Below are 26,194 nucleotides of genomic sequence, written 5' to 3' on the forward strand. Positions count from 1 at the left end.
TAATCAGTATGCACATATATCTTACAGTTATATCTTACAGAGTAATAAGCCAACCATAACTTTTAGATTTGTTGCTTTCATGGCATTTGACATAAAATTAGGTGTTAATTCATGCATGTTTATGCAGTTGTCTACACCTAAAAAATAATAATTGATAAAATTGTTTCTGATATTCCCACAGTGTTGTAATGCCATTTGGACCACGTGTCTTGTAAAGAGCAGATTTTAATTAAAAGAATAACTTTTGATTAAATATAAATAATTTATTATGGTTTACCAATGTAGAAAGAAATCGCAACACAGAGATCTTATACTAATCTAACAGAGAGCTTATTAAACTTTAACATTTACATTCTTGATATCTGTTAATATACTTAAATATATATGTATATAAAGATATGTACAAATGTGTGTAAGTGTGTATCTCAGCGCGGGGATAAAGGCCTGTAAGCCGGCTGACAGCTCACCAGCAGAGGCTGGAGGGTCAGTGGGCCTTCACACTAACATTACCGGAGCAGGGGAAGCAGGAGAGCAGTCTTATACAGCAGACTACACACCGCTACTTTTACCAGCCGCCTGTTTCTTTTTAATGACATATAACGGGAAAATAATAAGTGTAAAATTATGTGATTCAAACTGACTTTAACCAAACTTATTTTTAACAAATTTTTTTAATAAAGCTAAAAAAAAAAATAAGATTAAAGGTTAGGTCAAAACAAACTAATTACTTCCTTTTGACTAATTAATTCTTCTCCACTTGTCCGCCATTGGGAGCTGCTTATTCATACATATTCGTGAGCAAACACTTGTGTCCCTGCAGGTGGTCAAATGGACAGAAAGACCACCGAAACACACATAACTGTAGACACCATGGGCTTTAAATGATAAGAGCCGTGGTAAAGGATTTTGAGAAAGCACAGTTCAAATAAAGTAAGGCAAAGGAATAAAAAGACGCCACCACAGGAAACTTCAACAAGACAGTACTAGTGATAAAGGTAAAAGTGAGGAGCATTTTATACTTCACATGAACAAAAGGAAAATGTCAACTCACCGGTGGTCTTGGGGGATGTTTGTTTTATTATTCTTGTTTTTTTCTGTGTAGATAAGACGCTCGAGCTGCACAGCCTGGTGAGGGGCTGAAATGGTGGACAATCTGCGCGCACTCGCTGAACCTGTGGCTTAGCAGGCACGCGCACAGGGCGGCTAATTCCCTGACCATAGAGAAGGTGTGATCCATACAGCTCCAATGCCTGTGTGTGTGTGTGTGTGGCGGGGGAGCTTAAAGGTGACTAGACTTGAAACTGAAGCTTGCCTACCCTCTGCAGGCATGCATCTCAAATGAAACATGCAACACTAGGCTGCTGCAAAACCTCGAAGCATTCTCTTATAAAGATATGACAATAATTAGACAACCTTGTATATTTTTTATAAATACAAAATATACAAGGTTGTCAATTTTTTATTACAGGTTGCCCATTGTTACCATTTAGTAAATTGTTGGGTTGTTTATGTGGTGAGGGTGCATCACATTGACATGATCATTATTATTGGTAATAAGCAGAAATACATTCAAATACTAGTTAAAGTAAGCGTATATTTGGCATTCAATTTGGAGTTAATTTTACTTAACTACATTCCAAGACTGATGTTTTTTGTATGTTTACTCAATAACATTTCATATTTTAATAATCAGATGTTTAAAAGTCTGCAAATATAACTAAGTTTAAACTATTATAATATGTAAACAATAAAAAAAACTCTCTACAAATCATTTCAAAAGAAATATTCAGAAGACTATAAAACACGAAACAAAAAAGTATTGCTGAAAGAAAATGTCAAGTTTGTATTGTTATTTATGATGGTTTTTTACTGTATAGGGGTACATTTTCTTGGATACACACATACCATCTACACAAAACAATATCAGCTCTTCCTCTTTAGGAGCATTGTTTGGAAAGACAGTCGCATGCAGTGACAGACAGTACAGTGTGGTGGCTACGAGTGCCATTGGCACACAACATGGGAACACTGAGAGGCTCTGTCTCCAAAGCAGCACAGCACACACACTCCTGCTCCACAGCATCCCTCTCCAGAGAGTATATGGACTTACTGCGACATTTACCCTGACAGACAACACCACATGGAAAAAAAGAAGGATGGGATGGTGAGGGACAGATTTAGGATTTTACAAAACTTTTTAGCCTAATCATAGTAGGAAAAACTATACATCATCGTTTAAACGTGTTTGTGTGTATGGTCTCTTACCTCACAATAGTGCAATTCTATCTGGTGCTCTGCCTGGCAATCATCAACTTTGATGTAGTTAAGTGTTCCCACCGTCTTCCGACACTCCGGCTCCGTACCTTCACACAAGCACGGACTCTCATTAAAATCAAAACATTAAGATTTTTGTTTTACATGGGAGCTCTCTTGCAGAGAGTAACTTACACATCTCGCAGCAGGATGTTCCGATCTGGCTGACTTTCCCCTGGAAACAAATAGAAAAGTAGAAAAGCATTTATTAGAAAAGCCTGGCAGACACTGATGTGTAAGAGTGGAAATATTGTAAGATGGATGGAGGGTGCTCTGTGTAGCAGTCGTACCCCCTCGTCCAGACAGGCTTGCCGGTCAAAAGGGGGGCAGGTGGTCACTTTGGCCAGAAGCACAAGATCTCCTTTATTGTTTACCGTACAGGTATACACATAGCAGCCTTCCTCACTAGTGGTGTTCACCTAGATGGAGAGAGGTACATGCACACATAAACTATGTACAGTATCATCCCTGCTGCCGATAAGTAGTCTTCATTTTTAAATGTACTAGTCTTGAAACAGAAAACATAATATTTAGTTTTAAATATCAACACCTCATGTCTTTTGTTTTGACAATGGTAGTGTATTGTTCAAAGGCATACAGAAACTACAGGGTAATGAGTAATTATAGAATACATACAAATCTAAAAATAATATTGTGTATTTTGGTATAAAACCTAAAAAAAAAGTCTAAATGAAAAACACTTTTATACATTTTAGAAAATGTATATAATTTTACTTGCAACTGTCAATGAGTGCTACAGTATGTCTGCATTCAGGCTGAGTGACACAGTTCCCCAGCAAGGCCCTGTTTTGTAAAACACCTACTGGCACACTGATCATCTTTCCATCCGGTCGTTGCATGTAGCAAGTGGTGGGAATACAGCGACCACAGCAAGCACCTTCTTCTTTCTGCAGACTGTATCCCTGAAATAGTTGTTAGTGTTGGATGTTGATTAATATAGGAAAACATGAGGAGGAAATTACTGCACATATGACATCAATCTGTCTGGACCATTTAGTGCAAATAATAAAGCACTATTACAGAGATCAATTGGTAATTTGCATCAATGTGATGATGAAAAAGGAGAAATGTGGTCCAAGAATTAGAGAATGAGTCATAAAAAAATGGGCATTTGAATTTATTGGTTACTGATGATGATAAGTAATAATGGTAAAATATTATCATAATAATGGGACCATAATCACCATTGGGCAGTCAGGACAGCTGAATTTTCTGCAGGACAATCTGTAACTCCTCACTGCACCCTCTTCCACCATACACGAACAGTGCGTACACACGTCCACCATCATACTCTCCCCTGCCTGTAAGAACACACACAGATTGAGTTGAGTACTATCCAAAATGTTCAGCATAGAGTGACACATTTTCTGTATGACTCACTGCTATGATGGTGTGGTTGAGGACACAGGCCTCCATGGGAGCTGTAGAGAGAAAACCAAAAGTAATTTTATTGTCATTTGTCAAACAACAGATTAAACTCCAGGCCTCATAAGACCAGTTTAAAATAAATGGGTCCTCTGCTGGACAGACACTATAACTGCAATATGATATCCAAAGACTACACTATACTGTTTAGTTCATCTCTAAGCTCTGTTTTCACAGTTAACAAAGGCATAATAAATATTTGCTCTGATATTTTTGGAGCATTGTTAATATAAATCACTACAAACATGTACTGTAGTAGAATTAGAGTGTTTTGATACGTGATAGATATTTCAAGTTTTGCCTGCTTGTTGTGTGTAATACTGTATAAATGTGTGGTTACCGCAGTGGCAGCTAGGGCAGCAGTCCTGAGTGTCACAGGTTAGCTTGGTACCCAGTGGACAGGATGGCACATCCATAACAGAGCAGCTGACATTTGTTTCAGAGATAAACACCTCATCTTTCACTTTCACACACCGATTTAACACACATTTATTATGTGGAGACAGCCACATATCGCCTACCTGTAAACACAGATAAAAAGCATCTAAGTAAAAATCAGATGCATCAAAAACAGGCATCTTAGTCTCTGCTTATATGGATATATGATTCCTCTGCACACATACATGTCTGAGGTTTCCCCCAATCATTGTGTCCCCTCGCATTTCTCCCCCTGGCTCCACACAGCTGGTTGGTAAGCACTTTCCACAACACTGTCCTTTTGATGGACTGTAAACTGAACCCTAACAAATATAACAAATACATTAGTATCTGTGGTTAGAATCTAAAAAAAACAGCATGTTTCAATGCATGTATTTGTGTCTCACCCTAGGGCAGTTTTGATTGCAGACAGGTGGGACACACTGTGCAACGTGCAAAGATGTCGCCTTATCTTTTAACTGGCCGCAACTGCATTTCACACAGCCTTCCTCCCATTCACTTCCCAAAGGCCGTACCACACCATCAACAACACACACCTGGAGAGACACACAGTAAAGTAACAGTAACAACAAAATCAGGAAAGTCATGCAATGCACGTTGGGTCCAAACAAACTCTCACCTTGTCTGGTAGGCAGCTGGTTTCTGTGCAGCCACAATCATTGGTAGAGAAGGATGCAATGAACCCAACAGGGCAGCTCTGAGTGGAGTTCTGACAGCTGCACACACATTCAAACACATCACAGCACTTTGTCTTTTTGACCAACAGTTGGCGATATGCGGGACAAGCAGGGGCAGCCTGTCGAGAACACTCTTCTATTTTGCATACTGAAAGGGAAGGGGAGACAAACATATGAAAGGGATCACACACTGATGTGTGCTCTGATTTACATTTGTGTGTGAGCTAAAGCAAAGCAGAGCTTGGGCATCATATAGACAAAACAAATATCTTACCACACTCATATACAGGCTGACATTCGCCAGGGGTTTTCAGAACCAAAGTCTGACCATCTTCACAGCGGGGCACTTCAGACACGTTACAATTCAGCAGATCACACACTTAAAATGACAAAAACACATTCTTAAAAATTGGTTATCCAACATTTTTACATAGATTTTCTTACATGGTATTTTTTGTTTTGTTTTATACACTTATTATACACTATGTTTTTGTAATGGGGTTGGATATAAGGACATCGCTGAATCTTTAGAGTCAATGGGGGGAGAAAAGGATGCTGTAGCTGAAACGGTTAACTCCACTGATGCTAGAGTTGTGAAACTGGACAAAGAGAATATCATGCTTCGTGATAAATATGAGGAATTTGACATTGTGCACAGAATGGGTCCAAGTTCAGCTAAGGCGAAGTCGTGCGGCGTATAATTGTACATTTTACATCACGCTCTCAATGGGACAAAATCAGAAAGGCGACACTTCAGCGAAAGAAGACAAGAATTCACTCAAGCCACCAAAGGAACAGGGAACAAGCAACAAGGAAGAAATCTACGCCCAGTTTGGAAGTCAAACGTGAGTAATATATTCCTTTGTAATTCTATTTAGAATCAGCTGTGCACCTTTAAACCAAACTTTTATTTACTTTATTTTTTTAGCTATTGTTAAATCTTTGATAGACTCTATTTCAACCTTTTATTAATCTCAAGTGAAGCTAAATCAGTTGTTTTGGCACTTTTCTAGAGTTCTTGTTCTATATGTCTTTATCTTTAAACTCTGTCAATGCCAGGGGGCTCAGAAATAATGTAAACAGGAAGGCTTTATATTTGTTTGTAAAGGGTCACAAAACCGATTTTCATGTCACTCATCTAAAGCAGATACCAATTTGGGGAAATCACAATAGGGCAATGATGTGTGGTTTGCACTTGGTTCAGAAAATTCATCTGGCAAATTAGACCTCTGTTTCACTTACAAATGATTTAGGCTTGTCCCTCCAGACAGGTCTGATCTCTTATTTGATGGGGCTAATCTGCAATCTAAATAATAATAGTATATAGTTTGTTTTTTCACATACCACACTCATACTCTGGACAGCACTTGGAATCTCTCTTCTCCTTCAAGACTTCACAGGGCCCACACACTGGAGCTACGAGCACATATAAATGATTATTGAGAAAAGTGTCATATCTACCCTCTACTATCTACTAATGTAAAGATTTGCTATTTGTATAGGTAGTTATAACAGCTAAAATTTAATTCTATTGTTTAGATAGATACATATATTTTTTTCTTAGGGTTTGTATTTACTGTTTTTTATTTTATGAGAAAGTCTGTTGCTTCTTTCTTGTCTATAAGCATTTCATTGCATTGTTAACTGAGAGTTAACCTGCGTATGACAAATAAACCCATCTGAATCTGATACAGTAGGGGTTCTTGCCTTTGACATCATTGCAGGGCCGAGCAGTGCAGTTTATGTGTTGTTTGTCCAAACACATACAAATGAGACATGGGTTCTCATCTGGTACCCAACTTTGCATATACTGTGCAAACAGAAACAAAACACGTTCACTTTTTTTATCCAAAATTTAGTTATATTATGAATAAACATTAGAGGGCGCTCATAGTTCATAGTAATGGTAAATACCTAGGTTGCTCCATATATTTCTATTATGTGTTTCTGTAATTAAGAAGTTGGTTTACATTTTGTATATTTCTGTTAAACATATAGACATATTTTTGTGTCTTACCCCGTATGTGCGTCCATGATGGTCGACACATTGCTGGCATGCTTCCAGTGATATACAATGTCCATGATGCAAAACTGTCCCTCCAGTACAGAAACAACCCTCAGTAGGTGTGTCCATACAAGATGACTTGTTGCCCCTGGCAACCAACCAGTCGCCAGGCAACGTCTGTATGCTACCACAGTCCTCCACACATCCCGTCCGACATGCATCATACTCCATAGAGCTGGGGCAGTGTAATGCTGTAACAAAGCAGCCAAAAGGTTTAGGCTCAGGTTAAGTTTAGGCTCAGATTGGGTGTTTAAATGCATCAACTGCAGCAAGTTCACAGAAATCTATAGAAATCAGTACATTGAAAACTGACTTACGGCAGAGGTGGCGGCTCCTCCAGTCTACACATACACCTCTCTGTCTGCAGAGGCGTGCATATGTAGAAATTAGCTCGCACACATCTGACTCCTCACATGCCTGCTCTTCACACTTTGTGAGGAACACCTGGACCGGAATGTGTGCGTGGCACGGTTCAAATACCTCAGAGCGTAAGGCCTGACATCCCATTGATGCTCCAAACACACAAATTGCCCTCCTTTTTGGCAGGCATACACCGCCATCAATAGCCACAGTCCAGTCTAAGATGAAGCCTGCCTGGTTGGTGGTTGAGCTGCCATTACGTAAAAACAAATCATTAACCTTCTCATCCCCACAAACACCTGAAAGACAGAAACAAGAGAACTATGAGACATCTTAAGGTAGTGATGGTGTTGCACCTGTAATAAAAGCAAAAAAACAAGTGATTTTTGCAAGGTGTGTATTTCTACCACAGAGTCCAGCAGTTTGGCCAGTGGTGGAGGAGCTTAGTAGTGTGATGGTAAACTCATTGCTCTGAGGGGTGAAAGTCAGGACATAGCCGTCATCTGATTTCAGCTGGAGCATCACTCCTCCATAACGCACAAGCTCCAGGCCATCGTATCGCCATGGCAATGCAATCTCTTCTTGATCGATCACTGCCTGCTCAAACAAACAAACACACAGTGGGTGACTAAAAAGGTATAGACTCATACATAATGATAATGAACTCAGTGCACACATTCTTACCTGCAACACAAGCACAGCTTACCGTCATATCATCGTTTAGCAGCAGCTTATGTGGTCCATGAATCACTTCCATTGCTTTCATGCAGACCTGGTTGTAGCTTGCTGAGTCCTGACAAGGCCCACTGTGTAGTTTGACCTCTGACCCTTCACTGGTGCCTCTGCTGACAGTGAGAAGTGTGTAGGAGCACATTCCCTCCCCATCCAGCCTTAGTGCCAAACCGTCGAACCTAACGACATGATTGGTGGAGCTGCCCATACACATGCCTTTCAACACACAGCAGGCAGGAGGAAGAGAGTCAGTATAAATAGACTGGAATCCAAGCCTCAGCATTCATTGTTAACAGACCAAGTGGGAAATTATATGCACTTAATATAGATGGGTTAAATGTGTTGCTAGAAACTCTAGAGGTTATTTGATCTTTTTGATGGACATACAAGGGCATTCCCAGTGGCAGCTACAGGTCTCCTGGACTCTGACGGGTGGCATGTTGTTTCTGCAAGCTGGTGGCTCCAGTCTGTCACAGCTGACTTTGTGGTTCTGCACTGTCACTGCCCCACTAGGGTGGCAAAGAAGAGAGTGGCAGCCGTCTTCCATGAGCCATGAATCACCAGGCTGAAAGATGCGAAAAGAGATACACAATTAATAACAAATACAAAGACTGCTGAACTGCTCAAACTTAGACATCACTCACCTTTCTTTCATTCCCATTATCGTCAACACACACACCAGGTGGACCAGCTAAAAACCAAGGAAACACAAAACGTTTTTATTACCGTCTTCCTGTATCATCAATGTCATTTTGAAAAAACTCAAATAAACTATAAAACAGGAAGAGAAGTATTAACCTGGATTCATTGTTTTTACATAGAATAATCATGTGTCTGTACCTCTGCAGATTCTCTCGGTGTAACCATGATCTAGCGTCAGCAACATCAGTAACTGATCCATGCTGTTCAAGTGCAGAGTGTTGTCTTGGTTGCCCTGGTGACCAAGCAGGTCAACCTCACTCCTGTCATAGCGTGATCCCACAGCGATAGGGAAAACCGACACACCTGAGGGAAGAAATCATTTTCAGTGAAATATAACAGGAGAAGATGAAGGATGGAAATGTGAGGAATCCAATCCTTTTATTAGTGGAATAATTACCTGCTGCCAGTGCCTCATCAACTGCTTCTTTGACATTATCAGTTGATTTGTCAGTCACCAGCATCACCACAGCCTTGGGTACACCGACTCTTCCACCACTGACTGGTGAGATGGACATCTGCACAGCGAATCGCAGTGCTGACCCTGCACAAAGACAGAACAATGTTGTACGTGAGTGTGTGCCTGCTTCAAAGTGTGTGAATATTCAATTATGTATCCACTACCTAGTGCGGGCTTAGCGGTGGTACGTCTTGGTATGCTCTCCACCAGGTTCAAGAGATGGGGTTTGCTTTGTTTCGCCTTCCAGGTTAGCTCTGCTCTGTTAGTGTCTCCATACTGAACCACACTGACCTGAGTGCCATTCTGCCCTGTGCAAATAGATAAGGAGTAAATCACTGGATAGGAAATCAAGATCCACAATCTGTTTACATAAGAAAGCATAAGTAGTATAAAGTATGGGCAGCTTAATGCAATGTTATAGTTTACCAAAAATAAAAATATTCAAGTGTACACTTTTAAATGTTTACGTTAGTGCCCACAGAAAAGTCTCATCTGTGGTACTTTGTGTTTATGTCTGGTTTTGTGATGTCCATACAAGATAAGAAGAATTCAGTGGGTGACTGTACAGCTGTATTTCTTACAACTTAAATATTACGGTAAATATGTTTTTTGAACTTACAATACAATCTTTAATACCTATAGTTTTGACGCACAAAACTGCCAAGTGGGAAAAATCTTAGATGCAGGCAATTATTAAAATTTTGTGTACATCAGGTGTGGCCTAGACCAGCCACCAAGGGCTACCTTGGTGACAGCCCTGAGCCTAGATAAAATGGGATGGTTGCGGCAAGAAGGGCAAAATTCATGCTAAATCCACGTGCAGAACATGTATGGCTGTGGTGAACCCCGGAGGGAGAAGCCGAAAGTTGATCTTTTTTTGTTGTAATTTGCTTTTGAAAGTCAAATTGAAAGCAAGTGGAACTAATAACAATAAACCGCATCGGTGTAACGAGTCCTGCTTACCTAGGTCAGCATTATTGATGAAGCCCTGGACAAACGTCTTCATGTCCTCTAACTGCTCTCCAGTCTCCAACAGGAACAACACATCAACAGGCTTCTTGCACGGAACTATGAAAAGATTTTTTTAAATGAATAATAAAGAATTCCTTATGCAATAAATGATTAAAATAAGTGTGTCCCTTTTACCAGAAGGTGGAAGGCTAGAGTGTGTGGGGATGACCAGGGGGGGCAGTGTAGGAGTGCGAGGCCTGACTGCAGTGTGTGTGATATTGACCACACGGCGGACTAGGGTTGTGAGGAGGTTGTAGTCTTCCACCATAAGCGGGTGCTGAGGGGAGCTGAATGGTAGCAAGTCAATCTCACGCACCTTTGGTCCCACTCCAATGGGATACACATGTGTTTGGGTGCTTGTGGAAGGTGGGCGTTTCACTGTGTCAGTAGGTGGATTTTCTGTCACCAGAAAAACGAGTTGTGGGGGGCTGGGGCCACGTGAAGGCTGGACAGTAGCAATTTCCTGGAAGGTCTTAGTAACTGCGGCACCAGTGTTTGTCTTGCTTCCACCCTTCCAACGAATCTCTCTAAGTCGTTGCAGCAGTAAGCTTCTCCGTTGCCTCAACTCCCACCGACTAATCTCCACAGTGACTGTTACAGAGTACTGCATCACAGTGATGCGAATGAACTCTTCTTCCTCTGTCAGCTGTGAGATGACTTCCTCCAGGAAGTGAAGCGACTTGTTAAAGTTAACCTCACCAACGGAATCAGAGCCTTCTAGGATGAATGTAACATCTCTGACTCGAGAGATAGGAGATAAAGATGTGATGATGGGAGACACGGTAGTTGGGGGAGTGGATGTAGGGAACTCGGAAAGGTGTTGTGTGGGATGTGGCTCTGAGTGAGGAGCTAGGGTAGTGGTGGTTGTTCCCTGGGCTTTGGACTTTGGAACTGGAGGTTTTGCCACCTCGGGCTCCATTCCTAAGGTGCAGAGGTAATCTGTCAGTTCTAACAGTCGATCTGGCAGTTCAGTGGTGCTGCTAAGCACATAGGCCCTGTTGTCTGGGTTGGCCTTGTTGATATCATTAATCTGATCCATGTTTACCCCAGGACCCAGAGCCACTGTAAGAGTGGTGATGACTTTCCTACGGAGCATCTTGACGAGGGCACGGACAGGACGGGGATTGGCACTGGCAGTCAAGATGATGGCAATACGGCCAGCTTTGTCCCGCTTGTTCTTGTCATAGATGTTGATAACCAGATACTTGACAGCCTCATCCAGGAAGGCTGCTTCTCCTCCTGCGTAATGCAGCTCATGTACAGTCTCTTTAAACAGCCGCTTCTGAACCTGCAGACAAAGAAATAGAAAGATCAAGGACTGAGGTTTAGGACTTTACTGTTATGAAATTCAGTGTACACATGTCAGCAAAGCAGTTAATTCAAAGCAACACGTGTGCAGTACACTTCCATAGAATCTATAATTCAACACTTTGTCCGTGTTTGTTCAAAACATGCACTTTTCTTTGTGACGCATATACAATACATGTTATTCCACAGTACCTGCAGGTCATATGTTTTGACTCCAGAGTGGTAAAGCAACACAGTGGCTCGGGTGTGAGCTGAGCCCATGCGAAATCGTTCAACCACTCTCAGTATGAACCTTTTGGTTTCCTGAAATTCAGCTTCACTCAGGGCTTCAGAACCATCCAATAAAAATGCTAGATCCATTGCACGGTCACATGTACTCTCAGGCATCAAGGTAGTGAAGGGCAGGGATGTGGAGGTGGCAGAGGTTAGTGTTGGTGTGGGAGTGGTGAACAGGGTGAAGGAGGTACAGGCTTCACAGCTGAGGGTGTTGTTGTCACAGTGACTTCAGAAAAGAAAAAGTAATTTATAATGTGCAGAGAATCACATTCGAATCAATCAACTACTAATCCAAAATATCCAGACTACATTAAAGGTTCTGGTGCATTATTACCATATCTTGCAGTGGTCAGGATCATCGTGGTTTAGAATGACCTTGTTGCCGTGGGAGATTCTCTGACCCTCATGGATACACACCTGACACTGAGAGGGATCAACACAACGCATGGCCACCTCATCCAGCAGTTGACCTGAGTTTGATCAGGAATTTATCCAATTATAGTTATGATGTATTCACAGATTAAACACGTTTTATAGTAGTGAGTGTTGTACTGTATGCAGTGAGTATATTTGTCACCTGGAGGGCAGTAAGATTGGCAACCTTCCACACATGTGAGTGAACAGTGGAGAGGATCTGGGTGCTGGCAGGTGACTGGGCAGGCAGCGCCACAAGTGTTATATCTCCACTGGCATAACTCCTCGCCTGCAACTGGGCTTGTGGGGTTCAGTTCTTCACAGCTCATGGCTAATGAAACACAAGAATACATTAAAGTTAAGTTAAAGTCCCTTCATCAACCATGTGATACAATATGATGTCTGTTTTCGAGCCATTATAACTATACGGGAATGTTAAAATTAGTGCTTAATAAAATTAACATTTACATAAAAGACTTAAATACGGTTGCTAACAAAATCTGTCATGTGGAAAAACATTTGCAGACTATTAAGGTGTGTACAAGTGTACTAAAAACATGCAGGCCTACATGTGATATGACTTTTTAGACAAAGACAGAATTTGGCATAATTTTTCTAGGCCACTCGATTTCGGCAGTTTTAAAGACATCATTATCGTTACTGCTCATCAAGTCATTGTTGACATTTAGCATATACTGTAAATTATATGATAGAAAATATACGCTACTCACTAAGAAGTTAGGGATATTCTACTTTCCGGTGAAATTTTTGGGAAATGTAAAAAGTTCGTGCTATTATATAATGAAAGTAACGCATTTAAGTAGAAGCATGCGACGGTAATTACCTCAAATTCAAACAAATTATTGACTGTATTGTCACTGATCAAGAACATTTAGTGAATCCAGTTCACCTGTAAAGGTCATAGTGCATTTTAGGTGCATTCTTTCACCCGAAAGTCAAATATCCCTAACTTTTTTTGAGTAGTTTATGTATAAACTGATAAATGGAAAAACCCTCATACTCACGGCAAAGATCATTGGATCTCCAGTTGACAGACACACCCCTCTCTGAACACGCCTGAGCGTAGGCGGCAATGACATCACAGAAACACACACAGTCACCCACTGATGGACAAGAGCATGCTGCCTCCACGCACATCTCTACGTAAGGCTCTGCATCCACCTAAAACACACGTCAAATGGTAAAGAAAGGACCACGTGCACACACAGTGTATGTGGGAGAGTCTAGTGTGTCTGTACCAATGACTTACCTGGTTGTTGCATTCTCTAAAGAGAGGACTGGTGATCACACGACATGACTGCTCCACTGATACCAGCTTTACAGTGTTATCACTGCAAGGTGGAGGTATCTATTCATGCAAGAAAAACTTTTAGTTTAGAATCTATTAACAAAACTAGGGGATTCCCGCAAATCATGCATAATTTACATTACAGCATAATTTACATTTAAATTTGATTTTAAACGTCCCACACATCCCATGGATTTCAGTCGTGTACAGTACAAAAATCCTTTAGAGAAGGTACCAAAAACAGAAACCTTGGAGTCATTGTCTACTGTTAGACATAGGGTCTAATCTACCTGTGTTATATCAGCACAGCTGGGAACAACTTTCCAAGAGTTCCCTAAGTGAGAGGCGTCTACTTCCAGCTGGTTGTTACTGCTCATCAAGTCATTGTTGACATTTCCGTCGAAGTTACCACAAAGACCACACACATGACCCTGTGCACACAGAACAAGCAACAAAATGGAAATGTTCATCACCAATGTTCATCAAAAATACATCACCGTGAACAAAGATTCGATCAATACAAACATAAAGTTACCCTGTATGCCGCGGAGATGTGGACCAGAAGACGGGTTCCCTTGTCCCAGCTTATTGAAATGTGTTTGCCCAGAAGCAAGGTATAAAAATGACCAGATCTGATTATCTCCACCTGTGAGCCCTGCAGCACTGGCCTCGTCATCTTCACCTGTGAGCGAGATACACGGTAATGATGGATACCTCAAAAAAATGTGGCTACACGCCTGAATGAATAATTCATCATATAGCCTGTGTAAAAAAGAATACAAGTTATGCATGTGTTTCTAAGTGTATTACCTCCCCGTGTTGCATTGTGATCAACCCTTCCTGGTAAAAGATCGTGATAGCCTTTGCACAGCGATGCCCCACAATTCCACAGGCCTCATTCTCCACTAGCACTCTAAAAGAACCCCCTTCTCCATTACACATATCCTATTGATAGTAAAAGTAGAAAAAATAGAAGAGATTTCAGAGTCGGCTTGGACAACAGACTCTGCAATCATCACATGTTGATTTAAAATCTCCCTTTCATACCTGAACCAGTACATATTGGCAGAGGCCAGGGAAGGAATACTTGAGGCCATCAAAAGTGATGTAATGCCCCTCCCCTACCGTGCGGCACACACCATCGCACACCTTCTCTGTGCAGCGCCACTTCCTGTTCTCACACACACTGCAACACAGAAAAACCATTTAGAAAGCACGGCACAGGTATTTACATTCATAACAATGTTTGCAAGATATAAGTTTACCAAGTATTGCAGTCCACAGAGATGGTCTCCCCTGAAGTATAGGGCCTGTTGTTATGGTAACAGGGACACTGCTCTGGCGCAATGCAGTCTCTGTGATGACGTACCTAAAATCAATTCGCTAATTGATCAATCAGTCAGTATGTTCTATTTTTGTTGTTTGGCGCTTCAGATCTTCAAATATGTACAACACACACGCAAACACACACACACAAAGAAAACACACCACCTACTGTGCCAGGTGGACAGAAGCACCCAGGGATGCAAGCAAGGCTGAAGCAGGGTAGGTCAAGGTTCTGGCAGGTTCTGGCACATTCAAGACCTTTTTCTCCGGGAGCACACTCTGCACGAATTAATGGCGGTGGGCACTGAGCTGACCGTCGCTCTATAACAAAGAAATAAGCAGAAAGAAAACAAAGCAGGCTCAAGTTTTTATATTTTTTTGGTTGTTCAGGGCAGAGATATACAGTACTGACCAAGTTGTGTACATTGTGTACATTGACGGAAAGATTTTATAGAAATGAAATGAAATATAACACAGGGGACATAGATTACAAAAGCCATAAAATGCTTTCCAAACAAATACTGTACCTCTGGCTGGTGCCAGGTCATCATCATAGAAGAGGTCTGACAGCACATTACCGGTGTCAGTGGAGCTACAATGCATGGAGCCGTTCTCACAGTAGCTATACATGCAAGCAAAAGAAAAAACTATGTAACACTAGATACATTAAAATATTATATTATAACATATAACATGCATTCACTAACCAGATGCTGTTTTGATCAGCATAAACATCATTAGGTTTGTAGATCTGTCCATCATGCATGCACGTGCACAGGTCAGCAGTCACGCACTCTCCAGAGTTGCTCAGGTACCTTCCAGCAGGACAGAAACAGCCCTCCTCACACAATCTCTCCCCCTGACAGCCAGCCTCAGCCCCGGAAAGAGAACGGCATGTCCGGTCGCACACACTGCCACAGGCTTCATACACCTGGCCTCTGGTGCACTCCAGCGCTGACACAATCAAATCAGGGTAGAATTAGTCATCTATTTTCAAGTTTTTAGAGGTTTGTTTTCATCAGTAAAAAATATTCATCTTTTGTGGTTCAAAACCGTTTCAACTATTTCAGGAATTATGTTGCTGCACACACTTGATGACATAAACGTTCAAATGCACAGATTTATATCTAGCTGTATAAAAAAAAAAGCCAACAAAGAAAACCCTTGTAAATTAATTGAGTGTGAGAGTTACCACATAGGGAGGGAGACCTCCAGTTGAGTACCACTCCTCTGGCAGAGCAGGCAGCTGCATAAGCAGACAAAGCAGAGCAGAGGCACTCCTCACCATCCACACATGCACACACATCATAACGACAAAATCGCTGAAACGGACCCGGGTTCACCAAAAAGTGGCACGGACTGAACACGACTGACATTATCACTGCACACGCCTCTTCTGAAAAACGGGCTAAAAAAAGTAGAAAGATTAAATGTTAGGATCTGGTTGTTTTTTTGCTGATGAGGGTCAACTGTATGTGGCCGAATATACCTCTTTTGGGGTTAACTGCACATGGATCAGTCTCATGTTTGTGGGTGGATTCACATTCTCCGTTGATCCTCCATGACTGACCAAATGACTGAGGACTTGCCTCAACAAGTCCAGAACCAGACAAGAAGTCATCACCTTGGTTGCCATTGTAGTTACCACAAAGACCACATGGCCTCCCTGCCCACAGTGGGTCCAGCTGGTGAAGTAGAGAGAATAAAGTACAAATGTTTGTTTAGTTTCACACATGTATGACTTCCAAAAGCTTCTTTAATGATTAATTAATTAATTTTTTATGTATTTATTTAATAATTAATTCCACCTTTACGAGCACCCTTCCCCGCCCATCCCAGTCCAGACGAAGGTCATTTCCAAACTTTACATGTACAGAGGATTGGAGTGATGTCTGTATATGCAGGCGGCCTATAAAAGTGTACAAACAAGAAACACATTTATAAGATATTAAAACATCACATACACTATGTATGTAATATAATAGGCACTGTCAAATCCTATTCACTCATTTGCCAAAGTGGCATACCATGATGCATTGGGGTCTGGATGTCCATGCCATTGATGGAGACAAGTCCTCCATGCTTCAGCTTCACTGTCATGTCCTCCAGAGAGGGCAGACTGAGAGTTACTGAACGTGTGCACACGGCCTCCTGATCATCTGCACACTGAAACACAGGATCAACATGTCATTTGTGTGAAGGAGTAGAAAGACATCAGTTTAATAGATACACATTCTACTTGTGTTTCTTTGTATTTAATAAGAGCGAAATGCAATTGATATGCAAAAATAAAGGACTTCTAAATAAGTAAAATAAAGAGTATCAGGGTATCATTTTCTGGACTCAGCACTGCATGTGCCCTTCACAGTGTAGTAGATTAGTAGATTTTTCTAGATTACATAAAAGAAATCCATTACCTGAACGTTCTCTATAATGACAGAAAACTCGTTGTCCGTACAGTCCTTTGCCAGCAAATACTGACAATGGCCAACGAAGGTGAAGAACTTGTTGTCAAAGGTCTTGAAGTGAGATTGGCCCACCACCAAACACTCGCCTACACAGACAAAACACGAGCAATTAGCAACACAAGACTTTATTTACCAGTGGTATATGTAAGAAACCACACTGATAGATACTGTAAATTTCTCCCACCAGGGCAGCCTTCATTGGTGCATTCCCAGGAACCGTGGCGACACACACTGCAGAAAAACAAACAGAAAGTGTTTAATATTTTTCATACAGTAAAGTACACTTCTGTATATGTACTTATTAATTTTTGTGTATGCGTAGTGTCCTCTCACCAGGTGTTGCAATCCTGAGAGATAGTTGATCCTGGAGGGAAATGTCGTCCCATGTGCACACAGGAACACTCAGATACTGCCACACAGCGATTGCCATCCAAAATCTTACCCGCTGAAAGTTACACCTTCAACCATGAATTACAACATACAGAGACAGAGAGAATAACATGGAGATACAGTGGGTGCAGGTTTACCAGGACATGCACAGCCATCCACACACTCTTCCTTGCAGACCTCTTGGATGTTGAGACTATGGCAGGTTGTGGAGCAGGACTTAGTGCATTCACTGTACTGCATACCAACTGGACACTTTGGGACTTTACAAGAACAAAAATTAGATTCTGAACGTACCTTTATTGCCGGCTAGTACAATTTTGCACAGACAAACATACAGCATTGGCTCTCCTCCCGCCAGCCCCGAAGAAGTATCCCATGGGAGTGGCATGTTCGGGCATACTCCAACATGATCGGGCAGTAACAGTCTTCCCCATCTTTCTGGTCACAGTGACATGCCTCCTCCTGACACAGCAACAGGAACGCCTCAGGAGAGACAAGGTGGGCACAATGCCGAAATACACTAGACGTCTGCAAAGTGCTGCAGCTGGACAAAATCTACACACACAGAGAGAAGCATGCAAACAATGAGCAAGGAAGTGAATCAAAGAGGAATTCCACATTTTCAATCAAAATTCCTGATATTAATCTTTTGTTTTATTTTTACTTCTTTAAATAGGAAATCGTGTTTTATATAATTAAAACTAGTTAAATAATGAAAACTGGCTGACCAGGGTGGGATTCGAGCCCATGGCCTTCTGCATCCCAACCCAATGCTCTACCACTAAGCCACCAGGCCCCCACAATCTGTCATCTCAAAAAAATAATTTATTCCTGACAATAGGTATGAGTGAAATAATTAAGAAAGGCTTTTATTAATTTGAACACACGAAATGTCAATAACATATAGAAACAATAGTCTGTATGTAATTAAACCCAAATTATACACTCAGCAAATATATAAAGTTCAAATGTTCAATTTATTATATATTTCATTATTTTTTCCTTATTAAATACCTAAGAATTAAAACAGAGTGGCTTCAGAATGTATTCATAGCCCATGACATATTTTAAATATTTATCAAACGTATCCACAGTCTTTGTTTGTGTTGCATCCTGTTTACTTTAAATGTCCTTTAGATATGTTGAGAACTAGAGTAGTCCCTCAAGTACAACAGTCTCAAGCAACAACTTACAGAACAAGTCCACTATGGCTTCATTCCATTAAATTCATCCCAGTTTGGAATGTGCTGTGAATGTGAGATTTAAACCTTCACCCTTTCTGCAGGTATCTGCCTGTACATTTCGGACCAATTTACACTGGACTGTACTGTATCTGCTCTCCTGTTTCTTGAAGCAGTTATGTAGGTTGTGCATGAAAAATGTACATGTCACCCATGCTTAACTGTTGATCTTACTATTGGTGACAATGATAAACATGTTAACCCCAAAGTGACTATCATTTTTTCTCCAATTAGACAAATCAACACCCTTAATCGGCTGTTAAGACAAGAGCGTAAAGTAACCAGACAGTGTTTCAGCTTTCCTTTCAGATGTCCTAACAGATGTGTACATGTACTACGTGTATGTGTTAATTGTCATCACCATTGAAGTACCTTTGTGTTGTTGCAGGATTGGCTGGGACTTGACACACGACGACAAGATTGATCAGCCCCCTTTACTGCCCATGAGTTTGCAAAATCATAACTGTCATCTGTTAGGAATCCTGGAATAACACAGGCACACAGAAACATGTACCACAAGTTGACAGATTTCTCCTTAATCTCATCCTACCATGTATGTTTTTCTAACTTCCTTTTGCCCTGTTATCTTTTCCTGTTCTGAATTGCTACTCTTCCTGTTGCTTTCTGCTAGGGACTAAAATAATTTCCTCAATTCTAGTAAGAATAGACTCTCCCTAGTTCTACTGTCAATGATCTACATATATCACCTATGCACATAGTCATAGACAATTGACCAATTTTCCCACATGAATCTACCTTCTTGAGCAGTATATTCATCAGCTGATACAGAGTTGAAGTTGCCACACAGGCCACAAGTGTGGTTGGCATGGTGTTTAGACAGAGTCAAGGCAATGTTGGCTGCATTATCAATAGTAACGGTGAAGCCAAATTCCTCACTCCAGAGCTTGTAATAGCCCAACTCTGAGCCCGCAAACACAGCGTGAGATGCATAGGGTAGAGGCAGTCTACAAAAAAGGAGACACACGAGTTTCTTCATATTGAAACATGTAAAAAAAAAATTACAGCAAGTCAAAATGAATAACCATTTAACTATTGATTTTTTCATGACAAGGTAAGTACTGTATTACTCTACCTTCTTTCTCCTTGTGAAAGCTGTCCATCTACAGACAGGTGCAGCTCAAAGGCATCCCCCAGAAACAGGGTGATTCCACTTCTTTTACCATTGACAAAGTCACCTGCAGAGCCAAAACACATTTTTATGTACTACATTTAGTACGTATACATTTTTGAATTAAAATATGTTTCTTTACTGAATTGTCTGAATTTGCTTTACCCAGAAGAGTAAAGGAACGGTGATTGCAGTCCCCAGCCAGAAGGTAGCTGCAGTCTCCAGGAAACTCATATAAAACACCATCAAATGTGTGAAGGTAGTGTCGTCCAAACAAACTGCATCTTCCTGTCGTACCTGCAACGCAAGCTGGACATGCAGAAAACATTCAGTACCAAATATGCAACTGAAATGTCTAGATGGAAAATAATATATTTTGAGTCTATAAGTCAGTGTTACAATGGCTAAAGACAATCTGGAGATCCTCTAATATGACACTCACTTATCAGATGCAGGACAAACCAAGCTTCTTGTAAATACCGCACTCTATACAGCTGAAACATACACATAAATACACAGTCAAGTATAACTATTACCATGCTTAAAAATAACATTAGTATAAGTAAGAGTGCCTGGCCTATTTCAAAAACCTCTCTCTGTTTCTCAAAATTCCTGTTAGTCGTACCTTCATGGCTCTAGCCTGCTTTTTCACAGATTTTCAAAGAAGCCAAGACAATCCAGCATGAGAAAATCCAAAATGTGCACGTTTAGAGCTCAAACTCAAGGCATGATAATGTCAAACACTGACACTGAACACTGAAACACTGAAGAGTTTAAATGGAAAAAAACTGTCACATACACTGACACCTAACCACAATGGGATCTCTGTTTTATAGAGAACATCCCCTGTACCCCCCTTCTAGTGGTCACTGGTTTTCTTAAAAGGTGCCTCCCCTTGCCAGGTTATGTCAACGAGGGCTGGATATCATTCTGTCCACAGCCTGGTGCCAGCATACATGATCAAACACATTCATTAGGACAATACCAGGATATGCCCACTGATCGCCTGGCTGAGTGATTAGTCTACACGTACGTATTTGTATCAGTTCCAACTCAAACAATTCTTGTGAAAACACACTTAGCTGAACTATCTCACGCAATAACACTGCTTTGCTGGTTCCACTAGGACAAACATGACTAAGTTTTGCCAAAATAACATACACACACACACACACACAGACACACTGGGAACAAGTAGGGATAAACAATCTCAGGTGTAAACTTCACAGATCATAAGGAAAACGAGAAAAGAAGATATCATTGAGGGATTACAAAAACATTCACACTCAATGTCAGCACATTCCCAAAAAATAAACAATCTTTTACATCTGTAACCACCAAAATATCTGTATTGTGTGTCCAAAAATATGCCTGTTGTTTCAAATATTTTAAAGGGCTTGCATCTTCTCACATCAGTTCTCATATCAGTTCTGCTGTCTAGAAATTTCATTATGTTAACCAAGACAATGGTGTGAGTGAGATGCAAATTGAACACAGTCTGTACACATCAACAGAGTCCTAAAAAGAGATCTATCCAAGTAATTTATGTGTAAATACCTGCAGGAGTGGGCCACAGGTTTAGAAACTTTAAACGCCTGTTGTAAATCCACACAGATGGTTTACTGACCTGCTTGACTTTCTCCCAATAAGCAATAACAGTGCGACAGCGAGCTAATGTTTGCAGGACAGAGATGGTCACATATGGAAATCACAGGTGAAACAAATTTTAAAAATGATGCATTTGTATTTATGTGCATATGCTCTGCAAAACTTTTTCTGAAGTGTGTCATTGTTCCCAGCTCAGTTTCCTGTTTCCTGGCTTTTATTTTGTAGGCTTGTTTTGATAAAGAAAATGGAGCCCTTTGACAAAATATACATTCAATGACTGTATTTAACCATTTCACGCATGTCGTCAACATTTAGACAGTTATAAATCATATTTTGTTTGTTGAATGTAATACCTAACAACCACCTATGGGTAGCTTTATTAAAGCTGTAACAATATTGCAATGGTTACATTGTGTTCAAAAGCCTTGCTGACTGCTGACACTCAAATGTCTTTTCAGATGGGTAAGAAAATATATGTAATATAACAGATGAACATCCCTGTGTTTGTGGGAGTGGTCTTACTCCTTCAAGCTTGGGGCCCTTACCAGAGGCCTAGGAGCTTCAAGATCCTGCATAGTCTTTTAGCAGTTCCTAGGACCAATGGCTTTTGGATAGAAACCTCGGATGTTTCCACAGAAAAGACAACAGAAAATACAATGCTTCAGTAGAAAACACACATCACCACCGTATACTCCCAGTGTGTCCTCTTTATCCACAGATTAATGTGCTGAAGCTGGACGAGGATTTGGACTTCTACCCATCAGTGCCACCACCACCACGAGGAGACTACAAACAACGAGTGCAACAATATTAAGCCCCACAACAACAACACCAACCACCTCACTCCTCCACATCTCTGTCCTCGTCCTCGTCTTCCTCCAGTTCAGATCCCCATAGCCATCATCATCTGCCTCACTTACAACCACCTCAGGAGTAAAGAAACCAAAGCAAACAAGAAAGAAATCCTACAGAAGTCTTGACCACACCTATGGTCGAAGTGGCGGGCCCAGACGGTCCTCAATTGGTCTTCCGGCCATGGACCGATGAAGATGTCTTCATATGACAGAGGTTGTGGAGGAGGAAGAATACCGTGGATAATGGAAGGAAGAGGGTGGAAGTGGAGGTGACTGATGTCTAACAGCTGCAGATGAATGCCATGCATGTGGGAAAAAGGGAGATTGGCCAAAAGACTGTCCCTCTGGGAAAGAGCGGTGTCCTTAATGTCATTGAGGAGGACATAAGCCCAGAGATTGTCCTCAGAAGCCATGGCCAGTGTCAAACAGATGGGAGGAGAAAAAGCCAATGCCCAAGGGACAGTTGCTGATGGCTGAGCAAAGGAAGGGGGTAATGCAACCACTGACACATATTGCAATGAAGACATGCTTGCACACACAAACGTGCACTAATAACTTGCCACTTAAATGCAATGAAGACTGCTTGACAGAGCTCACAGACACTGACATATATGGATTTGATCGTGCGATGTGTTTAATATGTAAAAGCTAAATTCAAACCACCTGTGGAAACGTGTGGAAATGTTCTCAGTATGCTCAGGGAGAGAGTACATTTCCTGAATAAACTCTGAAAGTGAATGGTCATGAGGCGACTACTGTATGTGTATAGTGTAGTTGTCTCTGGAAAACCACAAAAAGAACATATGACTCAGCCATTGTCTTGTGTTAATTCTCAAGGTCGAGCTTTCAAACATGTTTTCATGTTGTCAAAACTGTGGAACATCAATGTGCCAGGACGGGATTTATGATGATTAAATTGGGGATTTGTTTGATGTCTACACGAGAAGGACTACAAGTGTTCATTAGCTTAGACGTACATACATACACCATGGTGAATCATAGCCCTGATCCTTTGTTGCATGTGTATGAATGGAAGCTGCAGCAGTCTGTCTTGTCCACAGAGTTTCTCTCACATGCATTGCTGTCCCCAATGAACACAGAATTCGTGTCAGACGGATGTTTTGCATTGTATAGGCAATGTTTCATGTGTCCCTGATTTTCCTTAAAAACTGTTATGCGCCTGGTCTATGGGAACCTAAACATAACAAGATGTGCTCCACCACAGTTTACATTCCCAAGCAAAAACCAGACCATGTGTTCTAAAAGATAGTAATTTTATTTGCTTTGGATGTGAGCAGTGGCCAAAACAAAAAACTATAACCCTAGCACCATCCCTATCTTACCATAGCAAACCAAACAATACAAAAATAAATGACAGGATGTCTAACCTGACCTCCTTACTCAAAACAGGAGAAAAAATTGTAAAATAAAAGGGCGTCTCGCTCCTATTGTGGCTACCTGGTGGCTACTCAATATATACAGTGAGTTATATTTATAATTATTTACAGAAATGTCAAAAAAAAAACAAAGTTCACAGAGCTCTCTGTGAGTTGGGTCGAGAGTCAAGTCCAAACAGAATGCTGGGTTGGTTGGCAGAGCTGGACCGGGTGGGGCTGTTGAAATCCTGGTGTATATGGAGGAAGACGCTCCATCCTGTCCAATCAGGTGGCGACAATCAGTTCGAATGGCCCAATCCGTGACGACCACCTGTGACTCAACCCCCCTCAGATACACCCACACAAAACACAGAGGAGGAGGAGAAAAAGACAACATAACAATATTAATACACGTAATGACTCAGGTCATAACAGAACAAAGAGGGGATTTAGTCATCTTCTTTTCCTTTCTGCTGTTCCCTTTCAGGGTTCGCCAAAGCGAATCATGTGCCCCAATCTAACCCTGTCCTCTGCATCCTCTTCTCTCAAACCAACTAACTTCATGTCGTCTCTCACTAAATCCATAAATCTCCTCTTTGGTCTTCCTCTAGACCTCCTGCCTGGGAGCTCCAACCTCAGCATCCTTCTACTGATATATTCAAAGTCTCTCCTCTGAACATGTCCAAACCACCAACTTTTTATCACACAATGTGCATGACATTTTTATCCTCCCATTTCAACCTGCTTGCACTAATTTTTTTCCACACTCTCCGTTGCTCTGAACCGCTTACTTAAATTCCTGCACCTTCTTCACCTCTGCTCCTTGTAACCTCAACATTCCACTTGAGCATTCACACACATGTATTCTGTCTTCCTGCGGTTAACCTTCATTACTCTGCTTTCCAGAGCAGACCTCCACCTCTCGAGATTTTCCTCCACCTGCTCCCTGCTCTCGCTACAAATCACAATGTCATCTGCAAACATCATAGTCCATGGAGATTCCTGTCTTACCTCATCTATCAGCCTGTCCATCACCAGAGAAATGGTCTGCAGCTATATAGTGCGTATCTATCTATTGGTACTCAAAGCGCTTCAAACTGCGTCTCATTCACCCATTCGCACTCGCAATAACACACACTCACACTCATTGGGGGAGCTGCTAAGCAGCTGGCCAACACTCATGGGGAATTACTAAGTTAGGGTTCAATGTTTTTGCTTATGGACACTTCAACATGTGACCCAAGGAGCCAGGGCTCAAACCAACAACTGTGGAATTGGAGGTCATCCGCTCTACCTCCTGTGCCACAGTGTCCGCAGAGCAAACAAGAAGGGGCTCAGAGCCAATCCTTGATGCAGACCCACCTCCCCCTTGAACTCCTCTATCACACCTACAGCACACCTCACCACGGTCTTACAGTTCTCATACATGTCCTGCACCACTCTAACATACTTCTCTGCCACTCCAGACTTCCTCATACAATACCACAGCTCCTCTCTCTGCACCCTGTCATTCGCTTTCTCTAAATCTACAAAGACACAATGCAACTCTCTATGACCTTCTCTGGACTTCTCCATCAGCATCCTCAAAGCAAATACTGCATCTGTTGTACTCTTTCTAGGCATGAATCCACATTGCTGCTCACAAATGCTCAGCTCTGTCCTTAGCCTAGCTTCCACTACTCTTTCCCACTACTTCACTGTATGGCTCCTCAGCTTTATTCCTCTGTAGTGGCCACAGTTCTGCATCTCCCTTGTACTTAAAAATTGGCATCAGTAAACATCTCCTCTATTCCTCTGGCATCCTCTCACTCTCTAATATATTTTTAAACAAACTAGTTAGAAACTCTACTGCCACCTCTTCTAGACACTACCATAGCTCCACAGGTATGTCATGAGGACAAACTGCCTTTCCACTCTTCATCCTCATAAACGCCCTCCTCACTTCACTCTTACTAATTTTTGCTACTTCCGGCTCCACACCAGTCACTTCTTCTATTCTCTTTTCCCTTTCATTTTCCTCATTCATCAACACTTCAAAGTACTAAAGATTGGATTTAATAAAATCTGAACAATTGACTGCATGTTTTTGTATTGGTCTGATTACAGATTCACACTATCTGTCTCTCTGAATGAGGAACAAAACAGTTTCTATGATGTTCCACATGCTATTCCCCTTATTTCATTATCTAAGTCAAAATAAGATGAGTGAAAAGTGTTTTGTCAGAAAGTGTTCTTATGTGCATGATTGGAAGCAGCTTGAGGCTGAATCACCTGTGATGTTTTCTCTGTCTGCC

At 41.3% G+C, this 26,194-nt stretch overlaps 1 protein-coding gene across 1 annotated transcript; it reads right to left on the reverse strand.

Annotated features, from left to right (window-relative positions):
• Nucleotides 1-990: 990 nt before the first annotated feature.
• vwf (von Willebrand factor) lies at nt 991-20,880 on the reverse strand. The gene is made up of 53 exons (XM_067500312.1): nt 20,688-20,880; nt 20,505-20,556; nt 20,228-20,371; nt 20,027-20,129; nt 19,690-19,898; nt 19,306-19,415; nt 18,028-18,247; nt 17,830-17,952; nt 17,636-17,747; nt 17,487-17,533; nt 17,252-17,388; nt 16,862-17,000; nt 16,643-16,743; nt 16,324-16,519; nt 16,027-16,242; nt 15,542-15,788; nt 15,362-15,456; nt 15,004-15,155; nt 14,774-14,877; nt 14,556-14,694; nt 14,319-14,453; nt 14,044-14,190; nt 13,799-13,939; nt 13,470-13,568; nt 13,225-13,381; nt 12,363-12,530; nt 12,120-12,255; nt 11,702-12,011; nt 10,337-11,489; nt 10,154-10,258; nt 9,355-9,498; nt 9,131-9,274; nt 8,872-9,036; nt 8,676-8,722; nt 8,419-8,596; nt 8,006-8,247; nt 7,707-7,896; nt 7,257-7,598; nt 6,892-7,130; nt 6,582-6,684; nt 6,219-6,290; nt 5,149-5,253; nt 4,817-5,022; nt 4,584-4,733; nt 4,383-4,499; nt 4,100-4,280; nt 3,715-3,755; nt 3,519-3,635; nt 3,138-3,236; nt 2,604-2,732; nt 2,449-2,488; nt 2,266-2,363; nt 991-2,123 (listed from the first exon to the last, which is right to left on the reverse strand). The coding sequence occupies exons 1-53, from the start codon at nt 20,691-20,693 to the stop codon at nt 1,938-1,940; spliced, it is 8,538 nt and encodes a 2,845-aa protein (XP_067356413.1). The 5' UTR covers nt 20,694-20,880; the 3' UTR covers nt 991-1,937.
• Between the last annotated feature and the right edge of the window lie 5,314 nt (nt 20,881-26,194).

Source organism: Channa argus, chromosome 4, assembly GCF_033026475.1.
Source record: "Channa argus isolate prfri chromosome 4, Channa argus male v1.0, whole genome shotgun sequence".
NCBI lineage: Eukaryota > Metazoa > Chordata > Actinopteri > Anabantiformes > Channidae > Channa > Channa argus.